Source organism: Rhopalosiphum padi, chromosome 3 (assembly GCF_020882245.1).
Source record: "Rhopalosiphum padi isolate XX-2018 chromosome 3, ASM2088224v1, whole genome shotgun sequence".
In the NCBI taxonomy this organism is placed as follows: Eukaryota; Metazoa; Arthropoda; class Insecta; order Hemiptera; family Aphididae; genus Rhopalosiphum; species Rhopalosiphum padi.
The window spans coordinates 76,602,283-76,629,766 of NC_083599.1; the positions used below are offsets into that span (position 1 = coordinate 76,602,283).

General features: G+C 25.7%; 1 protein-coding gene across 7 annotated transcripts; it reads right to left on the reverse strand.

Annotated features, from left to right (window-relative positions):
* LOC132927618 (probable phospholipid-transporting ATPase IA) lies at positions 1-27,418 on the reverse strand. Of its 7 annotated transcripts, none has more exons than XM_060992189.1 (23): positions 27,045-27,418; positions 13,910-14,008; positions 12,034-12,254; positions 8,465-8,563; positions 8,238-8,398; positions 7,956-8,153; positions 7,618-7,895; positions 7,434-7,543; positions 7,277-7,372; positions 7,101-7,217; positions 6,897-7,023; positions 6,635-6,831; positions 6,291-6,575; positions 6,073-6,225; positions 5,811-6,011; positions 5,595-5,753; positions 5,341-5,526; positions 5,012-5,269; positions 4,823-4,941; positions 4,090-4,224; positions 3,918-4,013; positions 3,440-3,531; positions 1-3,298 (listed from the first exon to the last, which is right to left on the reverse strand). In XM_060992189.1, the coding sequence occupies exons 2-23, from the start codon at positions 13,959-13,961 to the stop codon at positions 3,201-3,203; spliced, it is 3,438 nt and encodes a 1,145-aa protein (XP_060848172.1). In that variant the 5' UTR covers positions 13,962-14,008; positions 27,045-27,418; the 3' UTR covers positions 1-3,200. The 7 variants fall into 7 exon arrangements, with proteins under 7 accessions (XP_060848172.1, XP_060848170.1, XP_060848168.1 ...); XM_060992187.1 differs by having other exon boundaries at positions 13,910-14,063; XM_060992185.1 differs by lacking the exons at positions 13,910-14,008; positions 27,045-27,418 and adding exons at positions 14,271-14,341; positions 16,820-16,866.
* Positions 27,419-27,484: the final 66 nt, after the last annotated feature.

The window sequence follows — 27,484 nt, forward strand, 5'->3', positions numbered from 1 at the left end:
TGATATAGAAATTGACATTTATATTTATCTAAAAAAACAGCATTTTGTATAAATAATATGTTACTACGGTATAAAGTAAATATATTTTGTAATATTAAAATAAATAAATATATATATATATAAGTATATATATATATGTATATTTAGCTGTAACACTATTTAATATTATTAGGCGGTATGCCCCGATCTTTCAGATAACACACGAGAAGCACACACATGACATGACAATATATTATAAATATTATAATTAATAGATGTGATGGAAACTCGTGTATTTTTAGTAAAACGTTAATGGTTCCACAGATCAGTTTAGCAAAAGTATCTATCACATTGGTGTTTAATAATAATTATAAATACACATTTATTAACATATACCTATAACAAATAGGTACTAAATTATACGATAATATTATTTTATATAAATTTTATATATATATTAGGTATTCGCTTAATCGATTTGACGTTAAAAATAAACAAACAATAAAAAAATAACGAACGCGCCCTATCAGTCATCGTTTACGTCCTTAATTCAACAAGTGTACAATTCAATATATTATATTATTAGGTTAGATGCCTTAACGTACCTCTACACTGAACGGAAAACACGGAACGCGCATGTCCCACTATATCCGCTCAAACGAATAAAACAAAGTTCGTGTCTGACGTGAAAATTTAAAAGAAAATATAAACTTAACTGCGGTCCGTTGTGCACAATTTTCAATGACGTTCCTGCCATGGTTTAACCTACATATGATACGTGGACATTCGTGTTGTAGAGACCAAGGTCAGCCGTCACCTGGCGATCAGTATAATATTATATTGGCGTAACATAGTCGACCAATTAAATCGAGAATACCTATAGGTACCGTACTGTTGAATTTAAAACGCGGAAGTCGACCTTCAAATTATTGTACAGTTACAGAAGATACAACATCAGCCGATGCAAAACAAAAACGGACTTCGGCCCTACAACATTATCATTTAAGTATAAAATACTTAAATACGTGACCGAGACATCAAGTACCACCCCGTGTTTTGTATTATATTATAGGAAATGCGCGTTCGAGTATATTATTTACGACGTGTTCAAGTCCAGATATTTATACACGCATACCTACGTATTTTAAAATGTGTAGGTGGTATATTTACATTAACATTATCGTTTTAATATAAAATAGTGGTGGGTATGAATAGAATAGTATATATTTAATAGTATATATATTAAGTATTGTACACACGCGTGCGCGATAGATATCTATACGAGAAACGCACAATATTAGGTGTGGCAAATTAGGTATAAACATATTATAGTTATAGGCACGTATAAAAATATCATTGACTAGTCTTATTATATAGACAGGATAAATGACAGGCTCGCGTCCGTGGGTCAAAGGAATGCTTGGCGACAACACTGAGGGACGGTTTCCAACTTTTCGATGATTGATTGTGCGCCTGCCACGCAATCTAGAGCATATTTTGGAGATGATACGGTTCGACGATTCTACAATTACCTTAAATTCCTTTACGCACCCATCACTACCCAAGGGGACAAGTGTCGATTAGCGAATTTTGTACGATTTGTTTCGGTTGGTCTGAGGTTTCAAAGGTCGTCGAGATAATCGTAAACAACAGTAATAATAATAATAATAATAATAACGATAATTAAATCAAATTGAAACTGACATCATAAATTATGAACTAGACTTAATACATTATAATTAACAGAAATGTGATCGGAGAAAAATCGGAAAGAAACAAAAATATTTGTCCCGATAAACTGTCAGCTGGTCACTCTAACGCACATAGGTAGGTGCACGCAACTGTAAAAAATGCTTAAGGAATGAGCTCGGCTATAAAGAAAGGAACAACGGGTGTCGTTTTAAAAAGTGTTGTATGCATTGGATGTATTACATTTTTCGTAAATATGAGATATTTTAGCAGCTATATTGAAAGCAAGAAAACGATATCCGCAATATATAAAAATGTTTAACATGGTCAAGCTGTCTCGTTTAATACATATATTATACACGAATTACGAATAACGTTAATATTATATTTTTTTTCATTCAAAAACCTATTTTATCATGGACCACACGCACATCTATAGACATTAGTTATTGCGAGCTTCAAGTGAATGTGGAAGACATAAAACTATTTCTAGATGAATTACCATGAAATAATAATTTAAGTAGGTAATAATGTAAACATTAATATACATTTTAATTAAATGTATGCTGTAGCCTATATAATACGTAATTAATGTAGGTAATTTCAACTTAATAATTATTTTATTAAAAATTAATCTAAAATATAGAAATAAAAACTCGTAGATTTTTCCACGATAGTTTAGCCTTTAGTATGGAAGTTCAATCTAATAAAAAACACTACATGTTTTCTAGATACAAGTACTTAATACGAAAAAGTGTGCAGTCCACAATATAATAGGTTTACAGACTACTATAGTTAAGTATTGTGTTCGCCATGTACCTACAAAAAAAACTTTGACTAGTAATTAGGTCTTCTGTGAGTATAAATGTATAACTAACAAAGTTCTGTATATACTACACTAGATAAAAAAAAAAAATCATCAGAATTATTATAATTGTTTTCCCAATATAGTCATGATTAGCAAACAATCATAAATAGTATAAAACATATTATTATGTGATTTATAAGTCGAAATATGGTGGGGCGCGCATTCAATATTAACTGTTTCTCCTTTTTGTACCAATAGTTTATAGACTATAAGTAATTTTTTATTCACATAAGTTAATAATTAATTTTGTACGTATTTGTATAGTGTAGTATATACTATCTTTGTTTTTAATTTATTCAGTGAACAGCCGAGATTCAATAGTAAGCAAATGTCAACAAGTATGAATCGATGGAATTTTCACTCAGATATTTTGATGTACTTAAATAAAATAACATTATTATGATGAGCACAGAGACAAAATACATTCATGATGATTATGATGATGACGATGATTGATGATGGAAATGATGATGATAATAATAATAAAAATAATCATAGTGACATCATAACAAAAATTATAGAGACAATAATGAAATTAACAACAATAAAAATAATAATATGAGTGACCAGCTAACAGATTGTAAAACTAAAAGTGCTTGACACGCGGTATTATATGTTTAAGATTATTATTACTAACAATGGTTTAGCGGCAGTTCGCACGCATTTATACGACTTCTGGAGTTGGCGAGCACGTGTTGTACACGCGTATCATATCTGACTGACTGACGGCACCTCCTTCTTCTTGTGAAAAAGCAAAACCATCTAAAAAATAATATTAATTAACCGATAAACGAACACCAGTGGTCATTGATCAAACTGGATCACCGAACAAACAAAACTGCGTGCAGAAACCAAACTAACGTAAAAACAATAAGTCACAACATCCAGTTTTTTGTCACTTACGGTTCATTTCAACTTCCGTGGTCGATTGTAATCGAGATTTGAAATTGAAAACATTTTTTACGTTCTCAAGGAGACGTGCCTTTTCGTTTGTTCTAGAAACAATAAATAAATAACGTGCACACATATTAACATACGTGACTACACTTAAAAACATTAATACAACAAATGAATAATTTACATATATTATGTGCAATAGAAAATAAATGATATTGCATGTCACTAACTATGATTTTATAGATATCGTTCAACCAATATCATTTTACATTTCAACTCGTATACAATAGTTCAACAACACAATATATCTAGTATCTACTACAAAATCGATATCATGAAATATTTCTGAATAAAATATATTACTAACTAATTAATAATGACACTTTTTACACGGTATAAAAATTTATTCATCTAATAAAAACTGTACATCAAAGATTATTTCGAGAACACAAAAAATGTTTGTAGCATATCAATTTACACAAACCTATGTCTTGGATTAACAACATTATTTGTGTCTGGTTTTCGTAATTCGTTTTCCCTTAATGTTTGGACCAGAGTTTTTTTAGTAGTTGTTTGAATTCTGAAAACAAAATAAAAGTTAGAAAATTAAGTATACATTAGATATAATGGAATTTTTTTAAACCACGTTTACTTACGATAACGCTGCTAAATCCAATCCCATAACAACAGTTACTGAAAACAGCATTAAAATCCAGAAAATTGGTGATGTGAATACCATAACATCCATGCCAGTAAACACAGAACCAATAGGGAATACCTGCCATACGTGACTGAAACAAAAATAAAAAATCTTAGTATTAACCATAGAAATTCAAATAATTTACATAGTTGTATTTGTAAATCATAACAAAAAATATATTTATCTAAATAAATAAAAGTTGGAATTAACACACAAAACTAAGTGACTTAATAATTTTAAAATTAAAATACTATATGACATTTCAAATAATAAATACTTTTAAATGTTAATAAAATAAATTAAATAGCCTACAGTCAGAAGTGTAGTATATTATTAATAATAATTTATTATACATTAATACTACTATAGTAAAAAATTATACTATAAAAATAATATAATAATTGCAATACAATTTTTACAATTTAAGTATTATATTATAACTTTTGTTTAGAATATTGATAATGTTAATGAATCAAAATCTGTTTACAAAATTAAAATCTATTTAATCAGTCCAAAAATGTTCTCAGAAAATCAGGTCTAAATACCACCTTTTTGTATATTAACTGTAGTTCTTAATACAATAGGTATAATAGGAAAGAATATAATTTGTTTAAAATATACCAATCACAATAAAAATTATTATAAATAATATATTTTTCTTTGATTATCAACTATACTAATACACTTACCTGTAAATGACTAGAAACACAAACCACGCAACAATTGAACCCCATATAGCTGTATGTACAATATAAGACCATGATTGTATGTGAAGGCCAGCTTTAAGACACACAACAATTACTACATACTGAAATATAAAATATGTAATGTTTGATGTATATTTTACAGTATTGAGTGAATACTAGAAATTATTTTACTGTGTATATAAAATTTCCCATGAGTAAGTAACCGCCTTCTTTTCCATTAGACCAAACAACTTCATGTTTCAATGCAAACATACAAATCCAGAACAAGAGAAATGAGTGAAGTATAGCGTTTATCACCCATATCCAAAATATCCGTACGTTAAATGTATCCAAAGTCTGTGAATAGAGCTGAGGAAACTTGAGCCTTGTGTTTGCAGTGCACACAATGTCAAATATACCAATTACCAAGGGTGGAGCAGCAGTAAACAGCTATGAACAGAATTAAATGAAAAATTTAAAATAAAAATTTTCAATTACATTTTAAACTTTGAAACACTTACAACATTATACAATCCAATTGTCCATCTTTCAAAAATGATTTGACCAGACCACCCAGAATAAATTGCAAACCATAGTTCAATGATGTACAAGCATATATTTTTGTAAAAACTATACAAAATCAACTTAGACATTCTATTATAATTCCAAGCACCGTGGACAAACAACAATTTCAACAGGAACTTAAACTATAATTTATTAATATTAATAGAAAAATATAAAACAAAATATAATTGTAGCCTATTATAATACATACTTGGGCTATAGAATAATCAGATGCACAAGCAGCCTGTAATCCTTCAACACCCGATATACCAACGCCAACATGTGCTTTTTGTATCATTGCGACATCATTTGCACCATCGCCAATAGCTAATGTCACTTGACGTGTATTTAGTGTTACTAATTCTACAACCTATTTCAAAATCAAATATAATAACAGTATACTATATAATTGTAGTGCAATACATACTTCGGCTTTTTGCATAGGTGATACACGGCAGCATATAACAGACTTGCAACTCATGCATAGTTCTAAGAAATCCATTTTAAGATCATGAGACAGTGCATGCTTCAATGACTGGCCATCAATTACCAGTGTTAAAGGATTATCAGGCTTTCCTACAGCTGGTCCCCGTTCACTCATGTGTTGCCGTAACGATTCTCTAAGTTCCTTTAAATTAAAATCAACAGTTAATTATTATGGTTTAATACTGACTAAATAGTACACTAACGTCCAATGTAGGCTCATTGAGTATAATTAAAGGAGTTCCTTGTGTAATCAGATTTGTCGAGTATCCAATATTAATAGCAGTTTCTTGTTTATCTCCAGTCAATACCCAAACGTTGATATCTGCTTTTATCAAAGCTGCAATAGTTTCTGGTACCTTTATCAAAACAGATTCATTATTCACTCATCATCAAACATTTAAATAAATTAATATAAACTGACTTGATCTTGTAATTTGTCTTCAACGGCTGATGCCCCAAGAAGAATAAGATTTACTTCAATTAACTTGGCAACCTCATCAATAGCACCCTCGCGATTCGTCAGAACATTACCAGCTTTCAAAAATTCTTCATTCCAATCCTGGTAAGTGTGCTCCGAAATTTCGGCATAAGCAAAACACAATGTACGATAACCATTATTTGCAAACTCTTCAAGATGCTTCAATGTTATGTCTTTATACTCTTCACCCACCCTTGAAAGACGTTCGAAAATAACAGTATCTGCACCCTAAAAAAAAATTTAGTTTAAATATTTGAAATCGACTTATTATATTACCACTAACTCACTTTACAATAAAGATAAATCTTTTTATCAGGTGCACGCACTATCACAGACATTCTCTTTCTAGCGCTGGTAAACTCTATGACAGTCAACACTTCATATTCTTCATTGATACCTAAAGCTGAAACAGTGACTGATCTTGGAGTACGGGTATGGAACACATAACCAAACAATTGACATCCTTTTAACAATGCTTGCTCATCTAATATTAATAAAAATAGATAAATAAAGTTATATATTAATATACAACATATATAATTTAAAAACCTGGAGATGAAGCATGGTATAAAATTTCATCTGAATCTTTAATCTTTTCTGGAATAACCGTATGACAAACAGACATCATTCTTAAAAATTCTAAAACATAATCTCGCGTTGGGTGGTTTTTTGAGTTCTATATAAAAGACAAATCCAATTTTATATTTTAAAACAATTTTAAAGGCATAATTAAAAAATACAATATTTACACACATTTATTAAGGTCTCTTGTGAACCTTCTAAGTAAAGTACTCCAGCTATTGAACAATGTTTAAATTCCATGACGTTTCTTGTTAACGTACCAGTCTTATCAGAAAAAATATATTTAACCTAAAAAAAAAACTTATATAACATATATTATTCATACAAAATACTTTAAAACTTATTACCATGCCCAATTCTTCATTTAAATTTGAAGTCCGTGCCATAGCTGGTGTATTACTTTCTTCGTGATACATTTCAATATCGTTGTTGATAAACAATGCCTAAAAAACAATTATAAATAAAAAATATTGAATGACCATTAAGCAATATGAGACAACTTACTTGCATAAAACGAACAACCTCAACAGTTACTTGCAACGAAATAGGAATTAAATTGTTAAATAATATAAAGAATGTGAGTAAATTAAATGCAAATTTGAATGTGACAAATTCTGGAAATAAAAATACAAATACATAAAAAAATATTTTAAATTAAACAAGACAAGGAATAAATTTAAGAACTTACCATCTACTTGTAAATACCAGTCTTTTGATCCCTTTTGTTTGGTCCAAATAATGTTGCAAAATGCGCTTATTAAACACAATGTACACAGCAACAAGAAAAGCATTATAATTTGGGTGTTAACAATTTTGTCTACTGTTGATCTTTTCAAAGGAGCTGAAGTCTGATTCATCATGAGCTTTGTTTCATGACCAGTATATATAACAACACAACACACCCAAGCTGTATTACGTAACATGGCACCTCGTAACAGCAGATGGTTTGGACCCAAAGATAGCGGACTGAAAACAGAAAATATCACAATGCTGAATACAATACTACTTACATAACGTAATACTCACACTCTATCCACTAATTTGAGACTACCAGCAAAATCGTAGATCAACCGATTTGGAAGCTCACACTCAATTACTCCTTTAAAACGCATGAGATCATTTGCATCGACATAACGCGATGTTTCTGGAAGACCTTGTCGTATTTTTAGATTTGTTTCGCCATCTAGGTTCATTGTTTCAATATAACACATACTTTGTGGTTCGCTGGAAACAAAAACAATATAATGACCACAGGACCAATAAACTATAATAATACGTGAATACCCATATGAACATTAAGAAATATACCTGGAAGAAAGTATAAGAAGATCGGCAGGGAAGAACGTATTGTTTTGCACTCTAACAATGTCACCTACGTTTATGAGATCCCATCGTTGTGGCGTCCAAATACCGTTATTTAAGACTTCAACTTTTCGATGATTGATTTCACGGTCCGCTCTATGTCTTTTCTAATAGCACACACATATCAAAAAAATAAGTAATAATAATAATTGTAATATAATTAGTAAACTTACAAAGTCTTCAACAATTTCTTTAAGTGCAGAGACTAAAAGAATAAAACATAATGGTACTAACGTTGTGAACCGACCAGTGGGAGACACTTCCGGTATTTGCTGTAATTAAATAAAAATAATACTTTAAGTTTTTGCTTGTCATTTTGGTTCAAGTACTATAGACTTACAATTGATATTAAAAACACCAAGAAAATACATTTTAACAAATATGGCCCTTAAGTTATGTTATAAATTTTATAAATGTTTGAAAGCAACATTAAATACCTATATAAAATTTAATTATTAAACAAATTCTATGTACTAATCTCTTTAATCTTAGTTTATCAAATTATTTTTCTACTAATTCAAAAATATAATATTTAATTAAGAATATAAATAAATAAAAGAAAATATAAGAATTTCAAATTATTAATTAATTAATTTAAAAAATAAATTACAAATAATTTTAGATTTTTTTCTTAAAAGTTTTCTAATATATCCTAGAAATTAATTAGTGGCTAGTACAAACAAAAATTTAAAAGCTGATATTTTAAAATAATATATAACCAAAGGCAGACTATTTATTGACAAGTACAAATGAAATTTTTTTTTATTATTGCAGTCTTGAGCTAAAAACTATAAAAAATTAAATGACCTAAATATTTATTTTAAAATCTAATGAAAATAATTAAAAATATTTATTTAATTTTTAAATTTATTTAACAAATAAAAACACAATTTTTATTTTTAAATTCTTAAGAGAGGGTTATTTGGTCCTCATTTATATGATTAAATAAATATGTATGACTATATATTTTGTTATTAATCATCAGTTTTATTTATTTATTTTTTTTTTTTAAATAAATACTAAAAGAAATTAACATAGTTAATGTCATATTCAATCAAATTTTTTCAACTTTTTTTATAGGATACTTATTAGAAGTACATTTTTAACATTTTTACTAATAATTTGTACTTATGAATGCATAAATTAAAATATTTTAGATGGTAGAATTTAAGTTTATTTTTATTATAATAATTAAATATTAATAATATAATAAATGTAATGTATTTGGCAAAAATGTATTTAACCTACCGTAGTACCAATAGTAAAATAAATTATTCGCAACATCAAAAAACATGTTATGAAATGTACTTAATGATATAATTTAACAGACCATCTCCACTGAGAATCATTTATTGTATACAATAATCACAGAGGTGCACACCTTTTAAAGAAATTATATTTCATAGCCACGTTACGGAATAATGCAATATCATAATTTATATTAATAATAGATAAGTACCAAGTTCTATAATTCATTAAATTTAATTTGAATATCTCATTCGATATAATTTTTTGAAGTAAAAATAACATACCAAGCTGTTTTAAAAATAATTCATTGGCTAATTAAAATAATTATAGTAGCAGTGCTCACATTATAGAAAAAAAATGTAAAAGAACTCCTTCTACCTCTATTCGATCACTGCAATAGCTCCAGAAATTATACTCGCATATCTAAAGATATTTTTGATTTACAATACAACTAACATTTAAACATTAATACGTGGATTACGTTTTACAAAATATTTATATAGGGAAGCAATTACAATATAAAAATAATCTGCCTTTGATTTTTCCATATTTTATTATTGCCGAATTTTATATAGATTGCCCAAAGCCACTCGATACATATTGGTATAGTCGATTTTATCGTAGAAATATATTTGAAGTTGAAATAATCTATACGTACAGACGTACAGTCATCGATCATCAAATAAAAATGTTCATAATTGTTTATGCAAATAAACTGTATACCGTGAGCCAAATTATAATATTATGCGTAAACGAGTTCCAAATGCATTTAAAATGTTCATTACATACCTAATGTAAGTGTGTAACGTGTAAGTAGGTATATAATAGTAAAATTGAAAGTGAATAACATAATTTTATTGATAAATTTAAATATTTATTTTATGACACACTAGATTTTTAAAAACATTAACAATACATTTATTTTTGTAGTAAATTCGTAAAATGGATTCATTATTTCTAATGCCAATATACTTGTATTATTGTTATATATACCTACGATACAATATGTATTTTATAGAAATATATATAGAAATGTAAATATGTAATATGTATGTACAATATTCCACTGGAACAACGAATTTACGGAATATTCCCAGGCACCAGCAATGATAATAAATCAGAACCCCGATGCAAAGGTCACGAAGCCATTAACATTTACAGTCGAGTGGCCTCGACAGTAAGGTCAGTTAATATCAAAGAGTGCATAAAATATCATACTTTTAGCAAATTACACGTCAAATACACATGGGAAACGCTATTTTCCTCATTGTATATCTGCAGTTTATCGTTCCAACGCGTCGGCGGTGGTGACACATAAATTCAAAATAGCGACGCCCAATAATAATCATAAGATGCGTGTGACGATATACGTGTGGCGCCAAGCAGAAGCACTCACACATATATAAATATACTCAAATTATGATTTGTTATCAATCCGTCGGGGTTTCCATACGTAATAAATGTATAATTTTTAGTAATAACAATTGTAGTCAATATTATAATTAATAATGATACATAATATTATGTAATTGTTAAGAATTAAAAACTGTATATAATTCAAAACAACCGGAAATGTTTATTTTTTTTAAATAACCAAATTTTCGATACCCTTACCAGAAATGATTTACAAAAAAGGATGCTACATATGAATATATCCATACACAAAAATATTTCAAATTTTTCTTTTCTATAGTTAATACTTTTTGAATAAAAATAAAATAACAAAAATTGATTAAAATAATTCATTATTATTTATTTATTTAAATTATTTACGGGAATTTCGCCCAATTACATGTATTTTTAAGGTTAAACATTCAGAAAAGTAAATATATATATATATATATATATAATAATATAAAAACAAGAAAAATATATATGTTAGTAAAATTATACGTTTGAATATCCGATTTTGTCAAAGTTTTAACTTCAATCACTAATAAAAAATTATTTTAATTATGCTAAACTTTATTTTAAATTTCCAGCAATTAACCTTATAAATAAAAATTTGATAAATGTGTTACCATAAAATAAGCAAATTTTCAAGATTATGATGAATTCGTAATAATTATTACTTTAAACGATTAATTTGAAAAATATTGTGACAATGTATTTTAAATATTTTTTACAGACACTTTTACCAATACTCGCATCCTATTATTGCAGTGGCTACGTTTATATTAGCATTGATTCAATCTCAATCTTTAAATTTTAATATTTGTCAATCCTAATTATTATAGATATGTGCTAGCTGGAATAATATTCAAATATCTACTTAATTTCGTTCAGAATTGTAATGAATTACTGCAGCGAGGTTAATATTTTCGGTTCCATTATTTCGAAATACACAACCGGAGAAAAATTGTGCACTAAGGACTCTGTTTAAGGTTCATAATATTTATCGTTATCATTTTTCAATTATCATTATTATTATATACATGCAGTACACGTCACTAAACTAAACAAAATTGCGTCAACAGATAAGACTTCGACTTACCTGCAAGAGTGCAATAAGCAGGAAAAAGCAGTTTGAATAACGCCGGAACTGTTCGAAGAGGAATATGGGCAAGAACGACAATATACTGTACTTGGCCGTAGATATACAGTTCGAACAGTGCTTGAAGTTCTGAATTGAGTTGACGTGTATCGTCCTGCTGTCTCTTGCACCCAGGCAATCGACAGTATCTGGCGGTCCATCGTCTTCGAACCCATACTGATCTGAAACATCGGTCGAAAATTTGGGGATTAATATCAGCATGTATGTGCAAAAAACACATTTACTATATTATATTATTTACACAATGATATTATTTCGGTTTATTTACACAGTATAAAGTTGGTTACACACTATGGTTTTATTTATCCGAGAACAGTATTCGGTACAGTTCAAACTGATGTACATTGTACACTAATACCTAGTGTGAAGTTTTTTAAAAATAACACTAGGTATATGTACATTATACAGTATACACCCATTACACCCGCAATATCCACTGAAACAGAATAAAAACTGAGTAGATAATTTGATTTTCGATCCGTGTTCGATGTTCAAAATAGGGGATACTGTAGAGTGTAGATACAACATGGAATAACGACAATAAATGTACAGTGTGTATTCACCACACCGAAAATTGTTAAAGGATAAATAAAACCGTAGTATGTGACAAGCTTGACACACAGCGATCTGTTCATTATTGTCCCACGAACGATTTTATTATATTATACTCGAAAAAAAGTCGATGGAACAGTCTGTGTACATAAATATGTGAATTTAAATAAATTATTTTTTCACGGTTTTTATTATACATAAAACGAGTTGCTCAACGAAAAACACGACTGGAATTACGAGTTTTTTAAAACATTTAAGTACCTACTTTTTTTTTTAAAAGGTACTACTACAAACATCGTATAGTTTATTTACTTACGGGTGATAGAACGCTCGTTTGTGTGTACTGCATATTATGAGAATTATAAATATATATATAGCGTAAAAAGGAACATCATAGTAGTATATATTTTAAATTAAAAAAATCCTACGTACCACGCACTATTATTAAAAAAAATCTTAATAGCCTATTGTTGGTTCGACATCTAAAAACAATTAGACCCAACATTAGGTTATTTTTATTTAAATAAATAGGAATTAATTAAATTTATATGCAAAAAACACGATAAATTTACTTAAAAATTTAGTTATCTGTGATATTTCTTGAGAAATGTGTAAAATAAGAAATAGTTAACTTTAAAAAAAAACTAATAACTATATAATATAGTTTTTAAATTTATTAAAATAGACGAATCAAAATTTCTTTTATTAATACTCAAATCAGCACACATATGTCAAGTTATTATAATGAATAATGATCTTATATTTTATTCTAATGCCATGTTATTATATTAATAAGCATATATTTTGAACATGCATACAATCTACAATCTACATATGTCTAAAAAACTACAAAAGCTTTGATGATAATATAATATTTGAATTCAATTATATTTTGTGCAATTTTAAATACTTAAAATAATATACTTTTATCATTATTCTGCTATGGAGTTCAATAATGCATGTCCTAGCATTGATTATAAAATAAAATATAGTATATGATAAGAATATAATACAATGAATGATCTTAGTTACTTGTTAGATATAATTAGAACATAAATAGGTATAGACATTTTTTTCATACGTGTTTAACAAATTTACAAAATATCCATACTTAATGTTGTTAATTAGATAAGTATAAATTAAAAATTAGATAAGAATAATAATAAATGTATACATGTGGGTGTATATACGTATATAATAATATAGGAACTCATATATATTATTGTATAATACAAATACATATATATTATTGTATTTCTCTTACCTATGCCTTGGCTACTGGATTGTGGAGCCTGTGAATTCCCTTTTTTTGACATGGATTATAATATTTTGCACACTGAGGTAAGAACGATAGGAAGACAAGCTAGCAAAACATTATATTTTGTCTGTTCATAAAAACCAAATCAGCACACACGCTACTACATACAAATATTATTATACCAACTAAAATATTACGATGTAAAATAAAATTACCCGACACCAAAAAAGTAAAATCTTATTTGATATTTAGTTTAATCAATGAAAAAATTAATAAGGTTATGTCGACGTTTTATGGACCATTTTGTGAGGTAAGATAAACACATGGACATAATATGTTGGGAAAATAATGTTTAAAAGCCACGTACATTGTATACCAGCATAGCGTCGTTCGTAATACACTTCGTGTAAGTAATTACATTTTGCCGACATAATGTCCCTGCAACCATAATACCATATAAATCGCTATCTGAAACTTTAAGCCAACAAGGTCATAATGAAATTACCGATAAAAAAGTAATGAATAATTTAAGACATGTTACTTTTAGGTCATTAATCAATGATTTAAAAATATATACAGGGTGTGTAATGAACTAAATGTGGTTCCTAATCGTAAAGTAATCGGAACACCGAAAACACTCAACATATCAAAAATTAACCATTATAATTATCAAATATCTAAGTGTATAACTGTTAAAGATTAATTAAACAATTAAGACTACATATATAAATGCGAATGGATCTATTAAATTAAGCTACTGTTGTCTGCTAATTTTACGTATGTAATCTAATAGAAAAAAATTGTCTTAATATGAATAATATTTTTTTTAATTCTTACCCATTGAGCCTTAATGAAAAAGAAATAGTTAAAAAAGCCTTTTTTTTATTATATTTTTTAGTATTTTTTAAATTAAAAAAATAAATCATCATTTTTAAAAATATTATTCGAATCCAAATCATTTGTAAAAATAATATTACGAATAGCAATGAAAAAACAATTTAAGTTATTTTAAAATAAAATACCCAAGTTTAATCAATTCTTTACACAAAAAAAGAACTGTTTTAGTACTGATACATAATCAGATTGAAATATTCAATGTAGTATATTTTCATTATTAGTACGAGGTGAAACATTTTTTTTTTAAATTATGTGTTTATATAACACATATCTAGGTACTGCTCGGGTGACTAATTAACGTGGGTAACACTTGTTTAGTGAAATGTGACATTCACTGTACACGAGTGCTGCATCGCATACAAGCAATTCAATAATATAGATTGTACATGTAATATAATAGTCACTATAGATACACTCAACGATTCTAACGTACAAATATTTCAAAATTCCATTACATTCCTTATACTAAAATTAAAGTAATTCATGTTATTAAAATATTAGTAGATTTATAAACAAAATCATTGTATGCTAAATCCAATCGCATACAATTAATAAGTAGGTACTATAAAATAATATTTTTCTAATTTTATACTGAGCTAAACTGCCTAAACTAGACAGTAGATACTTGAGAAATGGACTTGAATGATTATTGATGTAAAATGCAACTAATGAATATTTAAAAACGAAAGGTTTCAGGTACCTATTTCAATCATAATAATAAAGTGCGTTATTCAATCATAAAATGATTCTATAAACAATAATCATACAATTATGACGTGAATGTATTTTATTATCGAGCGATTTTCATGGACGGGACTATATGATTTATTTTTCAGTTGATATGAATTAGATGAAAATCAAATTTAAATATTCATTATTAAATAAAAAATTTTTAGATATTTTTTAAGATTTAATAGTAACAATAAAAACAATAAGAACCACTGAACTCGCTACTGATAAGGTGATATGTAACCTCTTTATCATAATCAGAACACTTGATGTAATTAGATATTATATTATGTATACCTAAAAGATTATAGCATTTTAACAGTTCAAGTAAGAATTGAAAAATATCATACAAGTTATCTGTGTTTTGTAAATAATGTAATAAAATACACATTTTATTATGCAATTGATTGTCGATTATACACATATATTTTATTAGTTAATTTAATTTAAAAATCGGTTTAATTATATATTTATTATTCAAATATGTATTAACTAATCATTAAAACATTCGAAGAAAATTAATATCATAAAAATATACTAAATGTAGGTATATATCCCTAATTCCTGTTAATAATAATAAGTAGTCATCAGACAAAAAAAAAACAATAAATAAAACAATATTGAATATTATGTACTAATTATTAATAATTGTTACCTACATAATGTAAATATGGATGAAGATTAAAATAATGTATTTTAAAAAAAAATGACAGCGCTAAAACAATGTATTTTAATATTTATTACTAAAAAATATTGCATTACTCACTAGCACATACAAATTACTGAAATAGCTTCAAAATGATACAGTTTGACAACTAAACTGAGTAACAGTCGACAGTATACACAACATTAAATTTTAATAACTAAATAGACTATAATAATATATTGACATAATAAATAATCAAATAATCAATTAACTTTAAATGTTCGATAAGAAAAATGTGAAGAAGACTGTCTAATTAAAACGTATCCGCTCAGACTGTTCAAATAAGTATTATTTAGATAATAACAACGTTCAGTAACTTTATCTAATCTAAACATATTTTAAGTAAAAAATTGCACGACAAAATAATATCGTTAAAAAACGTATTAATAAATTACAATTTAATGACATAATAACAACAAAATAATTACTTTTAACTGATATTATTTATTACGATGAAAAAATTATTAAATTATGTTCATAGGTAAGGTATATTAAATGTTATGGAATGTCAATGAAATGATCACGTATGATCATCGAAAGACAAAATTACCACATTCAAACAACGTGTGAACTTTTTAACATACCTTTTAGAGTACTTGTATATAAGAATAACCATAACAACACGCTTTTGTATATTACATTTCCATACTCAAATCGACTGATATAGCGTAAAAATAAATTTTAATTAAGAAATTTTAATTTACCAATTATACGGCCGACAGCAATTGATCACATGAATATATATATATATATATATATATTTTTATTATTATTATAAATACGATTTGAGATCAATAACTTATAATTTTCCCATAATTTAATGGATAATAATAAGAAAATATATGTTTAGGTATATATTTATTTAATATTGTGAAAATGTCTAACGTTTAAATCGCAATTGTTTTCGTTTTTTCTAAATAATTTATTACTACTATAAAAACTAAGCACGCTTACGGTCTAACAATCAACTTTCATACGTCCGCAAGCCGCAAGTATAAGTGAAAGACTGATGGTTATGCCATGTCAGCGGGTGAATACAATCAAATGTCATCCATGCGGGGGTGTAGTAGACGTGTTTCCCCTTCACTCCTCCCAGTGGCATATTATTTTATTACTCTACGAATCACGATAAACAAAATAACTTTTTAAAATATAAAAATGAATAGGTAAAAAAAAATTATGTGATTTTAATCATTGGAAAGGACAAAAATGTATAATGAAGCGCGTGTCTATTAATAGATTTATTTATGTATAAAAACAATTTTCCATAAAAATAAAAAATTAACTCTTACAACAGGGTAATAACTAAGTAACTAAATAAAATATTTATTTAATTTATTTCAATTTTGAAAAATATTTATCACCGAACAATCCATACATGGATTTATTATTATTTTATTAGTCATGAGTTTTGAGTGTACCAACAAATAGTCAAATAAGGCATTAAGCAGTGACATGTCGTCTATAGAATTTTAAAATTTCTAAAAATTTTAAAACTTATTAAGTACTAACTACCAACTATTTTTTATTAAATATTAACTTTTTGATTTATCACTAAAAGTATTATCGGCCGATTGTGTGAATTATGTGTATTTGTATAATAAAATAGTTTATTATTTTATAACATTTCGAAATAATTTTATCATTTATCAAACACATATAATCGATAAATTTTATATACGAAAATAATTTTATTGTAAAATTAAGATATGAAAAGAAATCTATTTATGTACATTTTTGGCAATTACTAATTCATCCTATTGTATTACTAATAGTAATAAAATAAAATTATAAATTATCCACACAAAAATAGAGACAGCGTTCTCAGCTTAGAATAGTTTTTTATCTGCAATGATATATCATAGAATTCAATTTTAACTCTTAAATAACAGTTACTATTCCTACTCTACAAGGCAGGTGCACTCCAAATTAATACTATACATTAGAGAAACCCTCTAAACCCTTTTTACTTAAATTCTTATCTTAATATTACTATTTAATTTCCGGGAAACATACATTTAGCCCGAAAGCATAGGCGTAATTTTAGGGAGCTTGGGTGTGCTTAGCACCCCCAATTTTGAAATTAGCACCAGCAAATTGTTTCATGTTAATTTAGATTTTAATAGTAACAGGTATCCATAACCTCAAGATAACATTATAAAAAAAAGATTAAGGAGCTTTAGCACCTTCAGTTTTTTCATTGAAATTGCACCCCTGGGCCGTAAAAAATAAATAAATAATAATTTAATTGTGTCATCAGTTTTATAAAAAATAACAAATATTGATATAATACGTTATACATATTAAATATATCAAAAATAATATTAAAAATTATAAATATTAATTAATTAATAATGACTATCAAATTCAATAATTTAATTTTTTTATAATAACTAAAAACTAGGATAAGGATGATTATGAATTTTATATACATTTTTTTTCTTTTAGTATTAATTAAATCTTATTTTCCATATTTTTGTATTTTTAGGAATTTTTAACTATAAATGATCTTTAGTTTATTATACTATTACATTTTTAATATTATAGGTATTTTTTTGTAAATTGTATACATTTTAGATCGTCTTTCTTAAAATTTATATTTTAAAGAATATATTTTTTTTTATAATTTGATTTAATATAAATGTTTTTATACACACATACACTCATCAGCAGTAGTACAGTATCCATAGGTATATTGTTTCAGTAACAACTCGCGAATATGAAACGTGTAGTTCATAAAATATAAAAACGTAATTAATAATATTAGTACCTACATAAAAAATAAAATTGAAAATAATAAATTAAAACTCATTAACATTTTTTTAATATATTGTTCAGATAAATATTGTATTATTTTGATTTTACAAATTGTAATGGATAGAATTATAGAAAATAAGATTATAAGAACCTTTAAGATAATGTAAAATACCGATAAAATCAATCAGAGATTACGCATAAGTATATTTTATTGATTTAAGTAAATACTTAAAAAAAGTCAGATTTCCATTAAAAACATGTTAAATATTTGTAAGAAAACTTTATGAAACATATTTAATTTTATTATAAATTTAAAATATTTAAATATTTTTTGTGAATTCAAATATTTTTAAGCGTCAAAGAAAGAACTCATTTCTTATTAACATTAAATCTAAGTGTTATCAACCGCCAATTTGATTAGTTTATCCAATTATTATTCTTTTTATGTACATTCTAAAACTCAAACAGTTCTGTCTCAGAAAATTTAAAACAATATTGTTTAAATCACTACATTACAATACTGTCCGTCGATGAAATATAAGATACGTCATGAAAATTAGAATTAAGAAACAAGTATCACAAAAAAAAACCACATTTGTTTACTAATTAACGATTTATTATTTTTCTAATTGAAATATTAATATATATTACCAGACTTACTACGTCAATACATTTTTTATTTCATTTTTCTTTGTCATAACACCTAATAACAAACGTCAAATAATCACGAAATCGAAAGGTATGTTAATTTATTACGACACAGCAGTAGGCTGCCTTTTTATCTGATAAATTTATTATTACTTTTAATCAATTTCAATTGTTAGCATTTTCTATACAAAGTTTTCTAGTCATTAAGAAAAAACTCAATCCAGGTTGAGACTGACGTATTTCAACATTTGACATTAATGAAATTTATGAAAAATGACATAATGTAATATAATATTATACAAGAATAAAAAGCGATAACTTAAATTAATATTAAGTATTATTTATTTTTTCGACTTCTATTCGTCTTTATGGCAAAAGGAAGAGGGCTTTTTATGGGTACTACAGGAAACTCTAGAGTACAAAATATTTCTTATAAGTAAAGGTTAGCGTGCTATCCGAACAAAGAATGTTGGATTTTCTTATAGGATGTATAAATTATTGATTACTTTGGGTGGGGTGTTCCAATATTTCAAATATCTGTTTACATGGGTGTGGCTGGATTTAGATACTATCAGGTCGTCTCCTAGTTCAATGGGAAGGAAGCAATAACAACTAAAATAATTAACTAACAAAAATAAACAAAACAAAATATAGATAATAATCTAAAATAATGAATATAATTTTTAAAAGTACATTGATATAAATAAAAATTATTTTTTATATGTATGACGAGTTCTAATTTTAAGTTTATTTTACAAAATTAGTATAACCATTATACAATCAGATTCTAAAATACTTCACAGAGAAACAAAAAAATAAAAAGTAACAAGATTCTAAAGGAGTAATTCCCTGTGGCCAGTATAAGATTTTAATTTTACGAGTATAAAAGACTCTTATATAAAAGATTTTTATAGAATACTATAAAAGAGAAACTTGGGAAGATTTGTTTAAACTTGTTTTTTATAATTCTTAATTTTTTTTTGTTACATTAAAATGGTATATTTCAGTTAATTTATAATTAATAATTTTAAAAACTCAACTATTAATAACTTCTGAAGGTCATTAATTTCTTATTATTTTATTTCGATGTTTTGATTTTAAAATATAATTTACTCATTTTTATAAAATTAAAATACAAATAAATAATTTATTTTTAATATATTATTAATACTAAAATTGATTTAGTATTTGTTTTTACTTATGATTTGATTTTTTAGGTTTTTAGAAAACGTAGTTACGCCTGAAAATGAGCCAAGAATGCTTATGAAGATTAATTCCACTGCGTCTTAATAATGAAATAGGTTGGAACTACTGAATCATATTATTAACACACTTCGAAAATTTAAAATACTTAAAAATAGCTTAAAATTAGTTTAAATATTTTGAAAATTTCACCGAAAATAGTAATTTGAGTAATAGTTGAATGTTTCAAGTTTCTACGATTAATGTTATTTAATATTCAATTTTATCAAGATTTAAACTTCAGACGCTCATACAAAATATTTATAAAATTTCATAAAACTTTTTTATAATTTTTATAAAAAAAATACTAAAAATTTCGGTAATTTTTTTAACATTTTAACTTTAAATGCTTATAACATAATATTGTAATGAAATAATTGTATCATAAATAAATTATAAATCAAAAATTTTTAATTCTCATTAATAGCACAAAAAACGCTAATATATTTCGAAAAATTTTTTATGACTAGAAAATACCAATATAACATTGATGAAAATTATAAGTCCTTAAACTTCATTCATTTTTGAGCTATAATTAATAAAAAATATCAATTTTGTTAAAAGCTATAGTTTTGAATAAAAATCACTCCTCCAAAGAAACAACTAGATCCGATTTTCTACCAGAAACCAGTCTCAAAATTAAATGTTAAATTTTTACTGTCCTAAAAATAATGACACACATAAAAAACAATAAATCGTAACTACCCTCAAAATCTAAAAGAAGCAGTACTAAACTTAAGGGTCTTAATGCAGCAGGTAGCAACTTAAAATGGGCCTTTTAAAAATAAATGTATAAAAACTGCTTTTAAAATGTAAAAAATAATGGTTCCGATACACATCATCACTTTATACATCCATAACAATATATTAATTTTCAAGTTACTACCTACTCCATAATAATATTTGTAAAAGCCAATTTCTATCTAAGCCTTAAAAAAAATAAATACACGAATAAATAATACTCTGTACACAAAATATTTCTCCACATTTATTTTTTTTTTTGGTACTTGGCTGGGTGCCTGAGCCCTGGGAAGGTAAGGACTCTATAGGAGCTGCCTATTTTCCTAGTCGGAATTTTGGCACTGGAAAGAAGATACACAGCCATAACAATTTATCAATATACTATCAATGTAATCATAAAAAATACAACAAATTAATCTCAACACTTGCTATTTAAATAAAAAGTCCAATCTCAAGTATTTGAAATGTTTAAATTAAACTAATAAACTTATTCTATATATTAGAATACTTAGAATAGAGTTTTCTGTATTGAAATAACAAAAATAACTATTTAAATACAGACAATAGAAAAAAATCAACAGCAAATTAAAATGAACAAAGAATTATATCTCTTCCTGTTGAGTCAAAAAGAATAAATATAACTGACTTTACAATAATTTCAGAAGAAAAAAGGTATTAAAAACTATAAGTAACTATAGTAACTCAACATTTAAAATTAACACACACAATGCTCTTTAAATATTAGAACCACTTCAGAACAAGAAGAACCAATGATTTTTTTACAGGTAATTACAAAACCAATAGCTACTTTATTAATTGTAATATGAAAAATATAATGATGGCATTTATTCAACAAATATATATTATTTTAATAGTAAATGCAGATAGATTTCAAATGTATTAATATTATACCTATATTCATTATTTGTAATATCTAAATTACCCAATATTAAGCGAACTCAAGATTAGTTTTTAATATTATTCCAATTCATAAAATTATAATATGTTTGATATGTTGATAATTTACAAGGAAACAACATTTTTGAATTTTCAAGAATTAAGTATAAATCTGTATTTTAAAATTTCTAGAGATTTAATCAAAATTACTCAACATAAACATCATCAATTTTTTAATATATATCTTAAATTTTGATTATAAATTCTTTTTTGGTAACTGTTTGCAAAAAACAACTAATAAATTATATTATTAAAGGTTTTATATTATTTTTAACACTTACAATTGCAAGCTGTAAATTTAATACAGATTGGATTTCAAACATAAAGGTGTTCATATTGTTTTGCAATTTATAATGTTTAGTGTGTCTTTAATGCCCCATATCATCATAATTATCTCTATGGCAAATCAATGTATCTATATACAGTTTTTTCAATAACTTGGCAAAAAATTTCAGACAGGAAATTGAGAAGCCCATGCAACAATTTGTTCAAATATATTTAAGTACATACACAAATCAAGAGGGGGAAAGTGAGCTAAGTAGATAAGCTTTTTAAATATTATATAATAATACTATCAATATTATTTTTTATAACAAATAATTACTATCAAAACTTTTTGACTCTAATTGTGCAATATTAAACTATTTAAGTAACTAATTTGTTTACTCATTAGTACAATGTATATGTAAAATTTCTAAAATTAATACTGATTATTTTATATAAACAAACACATTATAGCAGACAGTTGTCCAATTATCCAGATAATTAGTAAATACAATACATGGGCTGTACCTGGAAATATATGCCATTAAATTGAAATTTTATTGTCATTGATTATTTTTAAAAACTGCATTTAAATACATTGATGTATTACATTCTCACAAAGATACATAGGTTGATGTGTGACTTTTGAGACATACTAAATGCCAAAATATGTCCGAGTAGTTTTTTAAACTTTTTAACTAAAATTTAATTTTTTTTATTCAAAATATTGTAGATATGATACTGTATACTTAATTTTTTACACAAAGTTAATTAATTATTTTTAATTCCAAAAGCTCTATATAGTTTATTCTATTTACTATCAAAAATTTAAACTCAAATATACAATTAATTATTGACATACGTTAAATTAGGTAAACTGCTTATGATTTTTACTTACAAAAATACATATTGTATTAATTGTAAATAGTAATGAATAATATACAATTTTTTTTCTATTTTCCTGAGGGCTGATCAATAATAAATAATAATTAATAAACTCAAAATTACTAAGCTACTGCGATATAGGTATACTTAAATACTTATATACTTTAATACACATCAACAATTATTTAACAATAAAGTAATTACTTAATAATTTGTTTTGAAGTATAAATATTTTTTTTCAAACAATAGTATTAAGACTCTGTTTTTAATACATCAGGATTTAAAAAATTATCTTATATAATAAACATTTTATAAACTTATTATGCAAATATTTTAAATAATTGAATAAATTAAAAAGGCAAATCTAAAAATATAATATAAGCTATAGATATTGAGGTTTTTTTTTTTTTTTTTTTTAATATTAACACAATGACTGACAATACCTACTAAACTACAAAATATTTTTACATAGTAAAAGTTAATTTATTTTAAAGTTATTTTGTTGATTTTTCATATAAATACAAAGTCATCATTTTAATAAAAGTTGAATATGATTTTTTAAAGTTAAAATTTTTTGAATTATCTTTTTCAACTACTATTCAATAACTCTAAAAATGGAAAGATTAATTAATTTGGTTTTTAAACTTGCATTCAATGAACTACCTTAACTGGGAATTTACTATTCATATCAAATCAAAAATGTAATAGAAAAGTCATATACTTTGTACCATGATAGAATTATTAAATATTGAATTAGAAATCTTTTAGTACTTGAACTTGGACTGGACAAATAAATACAAGATAATCTAAAATAAGCAAAGAACGACTCATTAAACTCTGTATTATGGATGAATACAGACAACACAGTAAGAAAAAATACATTGTTTTATGTAAGAATCCATAAATCATTTTGCCAAAAACAGTCCATATTTTCAAGTTTTTACAAAATTAATAAATAATAAATTAAATCTTAGATTGATATGTAATAAATTTACAATTGATAAAGATTTTTATGCATATTTTTTCAATTAATAATATAAAAATAATTTAATAAACTTTTTACAACGAAATTTTAATATATGAAATTAATTTTATGCTAATTAGATAATCTAAAAATTTAAAAACTAATTACTAAATATACTACTAATCTCTAAAAACAACTATTAAACTTTAAAAAAAATCTATTAATATATTTAAATTAATATTGCATCCCCATTCCAATAAATAAAATGTATATGAGCATTGAGCACCCATGATTAAATCTATAAATATTTACAGCCAATAACATCACCAATAGACAGTGATTTGTATCACTAGTAGGCAAGTAATAACTAAAAAATACAAGAGTTTCTACTACATTCAATGGCATGTCTTGATGAGAATAGCTTGTGAAATAGATGTCGATTTAACATAGATTAATGGAAATTGGAACTGCATTCAATATGTATTTAAATGAAAAATATTTTTTAACTTAATTAATGTGAAAAAGTAAAGTTGAAATATTTTCAAATATTAATTTTGTTGCATCAATAAAGGTATTTTCTTTTTCAAACAATTACATTTAGCATAGAAGAAAGAAATCGGTCTGATTGATGTACCAATTTTATTTTATTTATAATAAATTAATAAGTAATTATACATATATTATAATCTACCAGCATCACAAGCATTGCGTTTAAAGGTGATAGATATTTTTCCAAAAAAAAATTATTAACAGTTAAAACCAAAGTTGATTTTGTATTAATACCAAAAGAAAAATTTTTCTGGTTAGATATAAAAGTATATAAGTGAAAATTTGTACTAGTAATACCTACCTACCTACCTATTAAAAGTCAAAATTAAAATATATATTTAAATATTCCAATAAGTAAAATTTATCCTTTTCCTCGTGCTCTTGTACAATATTTAGTTGTACTAATGTACTGAAATAGATTAACTATCAATTTTTTCATGGCTATATAAAAAATCACCAAATAGATACTATTTAATTCATATATAAAACAGGGATTATTTGTAACATACAAGAACATATAAATATATGATAATGAAAAGCGATATTCAAACAAAAAAGTAAGTATTACTATTTATGTATAAACACAATTGTCTAAAAGAAAATATTATAATTTGGTATTTATCTGATACATTAGTTTTTAATCTTTTCGTATACAGTTAATAATGTAGAACTACAAACTATTAATTTTAGTTCAAAAATCAAAATACCAATAACTCTATTATATTGTACAGCAGATTGATATATACAATTTAATAAAATATTTAAAAAAAAAATGGTATATTAATATATAAATGAATGCAATTTTCCAGTACAATACAAAGAGGAACCCTTTATATCAAGAACTTTTTGTAGATCGGTAGCGATGAATAATATTGTTCGAAAAATTCATAAAAATAGATTCTTTATTTTTAAGTTAGGCTTAATGAACCAATAATAAAATTGAATAGCATAAATATATGTTATATATGATATACGTGGCTGTTAAAACAATATAATCAGTTCAACCCATATTTTCAAGTTAACATAATCGGTAGTTACTAGTTAGTATCAATATATTATTCACTTTTGCCTTTTACATATGTCAGGTAGTTTTTTTTTTTCACATGATAAATTTAAATTATAGTTATTTTAAAGGGAAGCTAATAAAACAAAAGGTAACTGGGAAGATTAAATTTCCATAATTCAACTCGGGACTAAACATTTTTATTGTTACCATGTAATGATGGAAAACAATAAAAATTCTTCAAATTAAATAATAAAGTCTTAAGTAAAAATAAAATAGGTGCTGTTAGATGACAAAAGATAATTAAGTGATATCAGTAAAAAGCAATTATTATTCAAAAACATTATTGTATTATAAGTTATTATCATTATCCAATACCTCAACCAATACAAACACAAAAAACTAACTAATCGTAGGCATTTCAAATTAAGCTTAAGTATTTTTGTATTCAAATAAAAGACTATATTTAGTTGAATAACTTTTAAAAATAAGTGAAACAATTTTGAAAAATTGGTAATGAGTTTGGTAAACAGCTTTCTAAATTATGTGAAAGTGAAAACGCCCTATTTCTCAAAACGAGAATTAAAGTCAAATTAATCGTACACAATTTATTGTGAATACTAGAAAATTATGGACATTATTTACTGAATTTCTCGTGTACTTTATAAAAGAAGTAATATTGTGCCAATTATGCGAATATCAATATTTTTTCAGCGATTAGTTAATAATATAAGTGTTAGTGTATAAATGAATTTAATTAGCCGGTATAAAAGCAACAAAAACTTATCATTATACTAACCAAGTCTAGTCAATTGCCTCCTGTTGCGTATCCAAGAGAACATGGTCATAGTTTGTTCGTACCTTGAGACACGACCAACATTAACCACAGCCTAAGTGTAAGACGTCACTAGAGTGTCGGCACATTACTGACAGTCAATGGAAATACATCGTGAATGCACCATTAACGTTGGAAAAAAAAAATGCAAAACAAACGTAAAGTAGTACGCGTTCGAAACGAATGTCATAAACGTGAGAATCCAATGATACGGGTGTGTTTGTGAATTTATTTCTGGCGTTTTGATTGAAAAGCGACAAATAAGTTCGTAAAGCCCTAACAAGTAACAATCGCACGGTACGATGCCCAATGTCTGTGAACCCGTTATCATCAGTGTTCGGCACTGGAGCAGTGAGCCGCGTTATCAGTAATCCTTTTACCATAAATAATTCGTCATGCCATTT

Excerpts from the sequence above, each read along its gene's own strand:
- LOC132927618 (XM_060992185.1), bottom strand. The coding sequence starts at position 16,851 with ATGGTTATTCTTATATACAAGTACTCTAAAAG. Across the intron at positions 6,576-6,634 it reads AGATTTATCTTTATTGTAAA|GGTGCAGATACTGTTATTTT; the intron begins GTGAGTTAGTGG and ends ATTTTTTTTTAG. Across the intron at positions 4,225-4,822 it reads GTGTTTCTAGTCATTTACAG|TCACGTATGGCAGGTATTCC; the intron begins GTAAGTGTATTA and ends TTTTTGTTTCAG.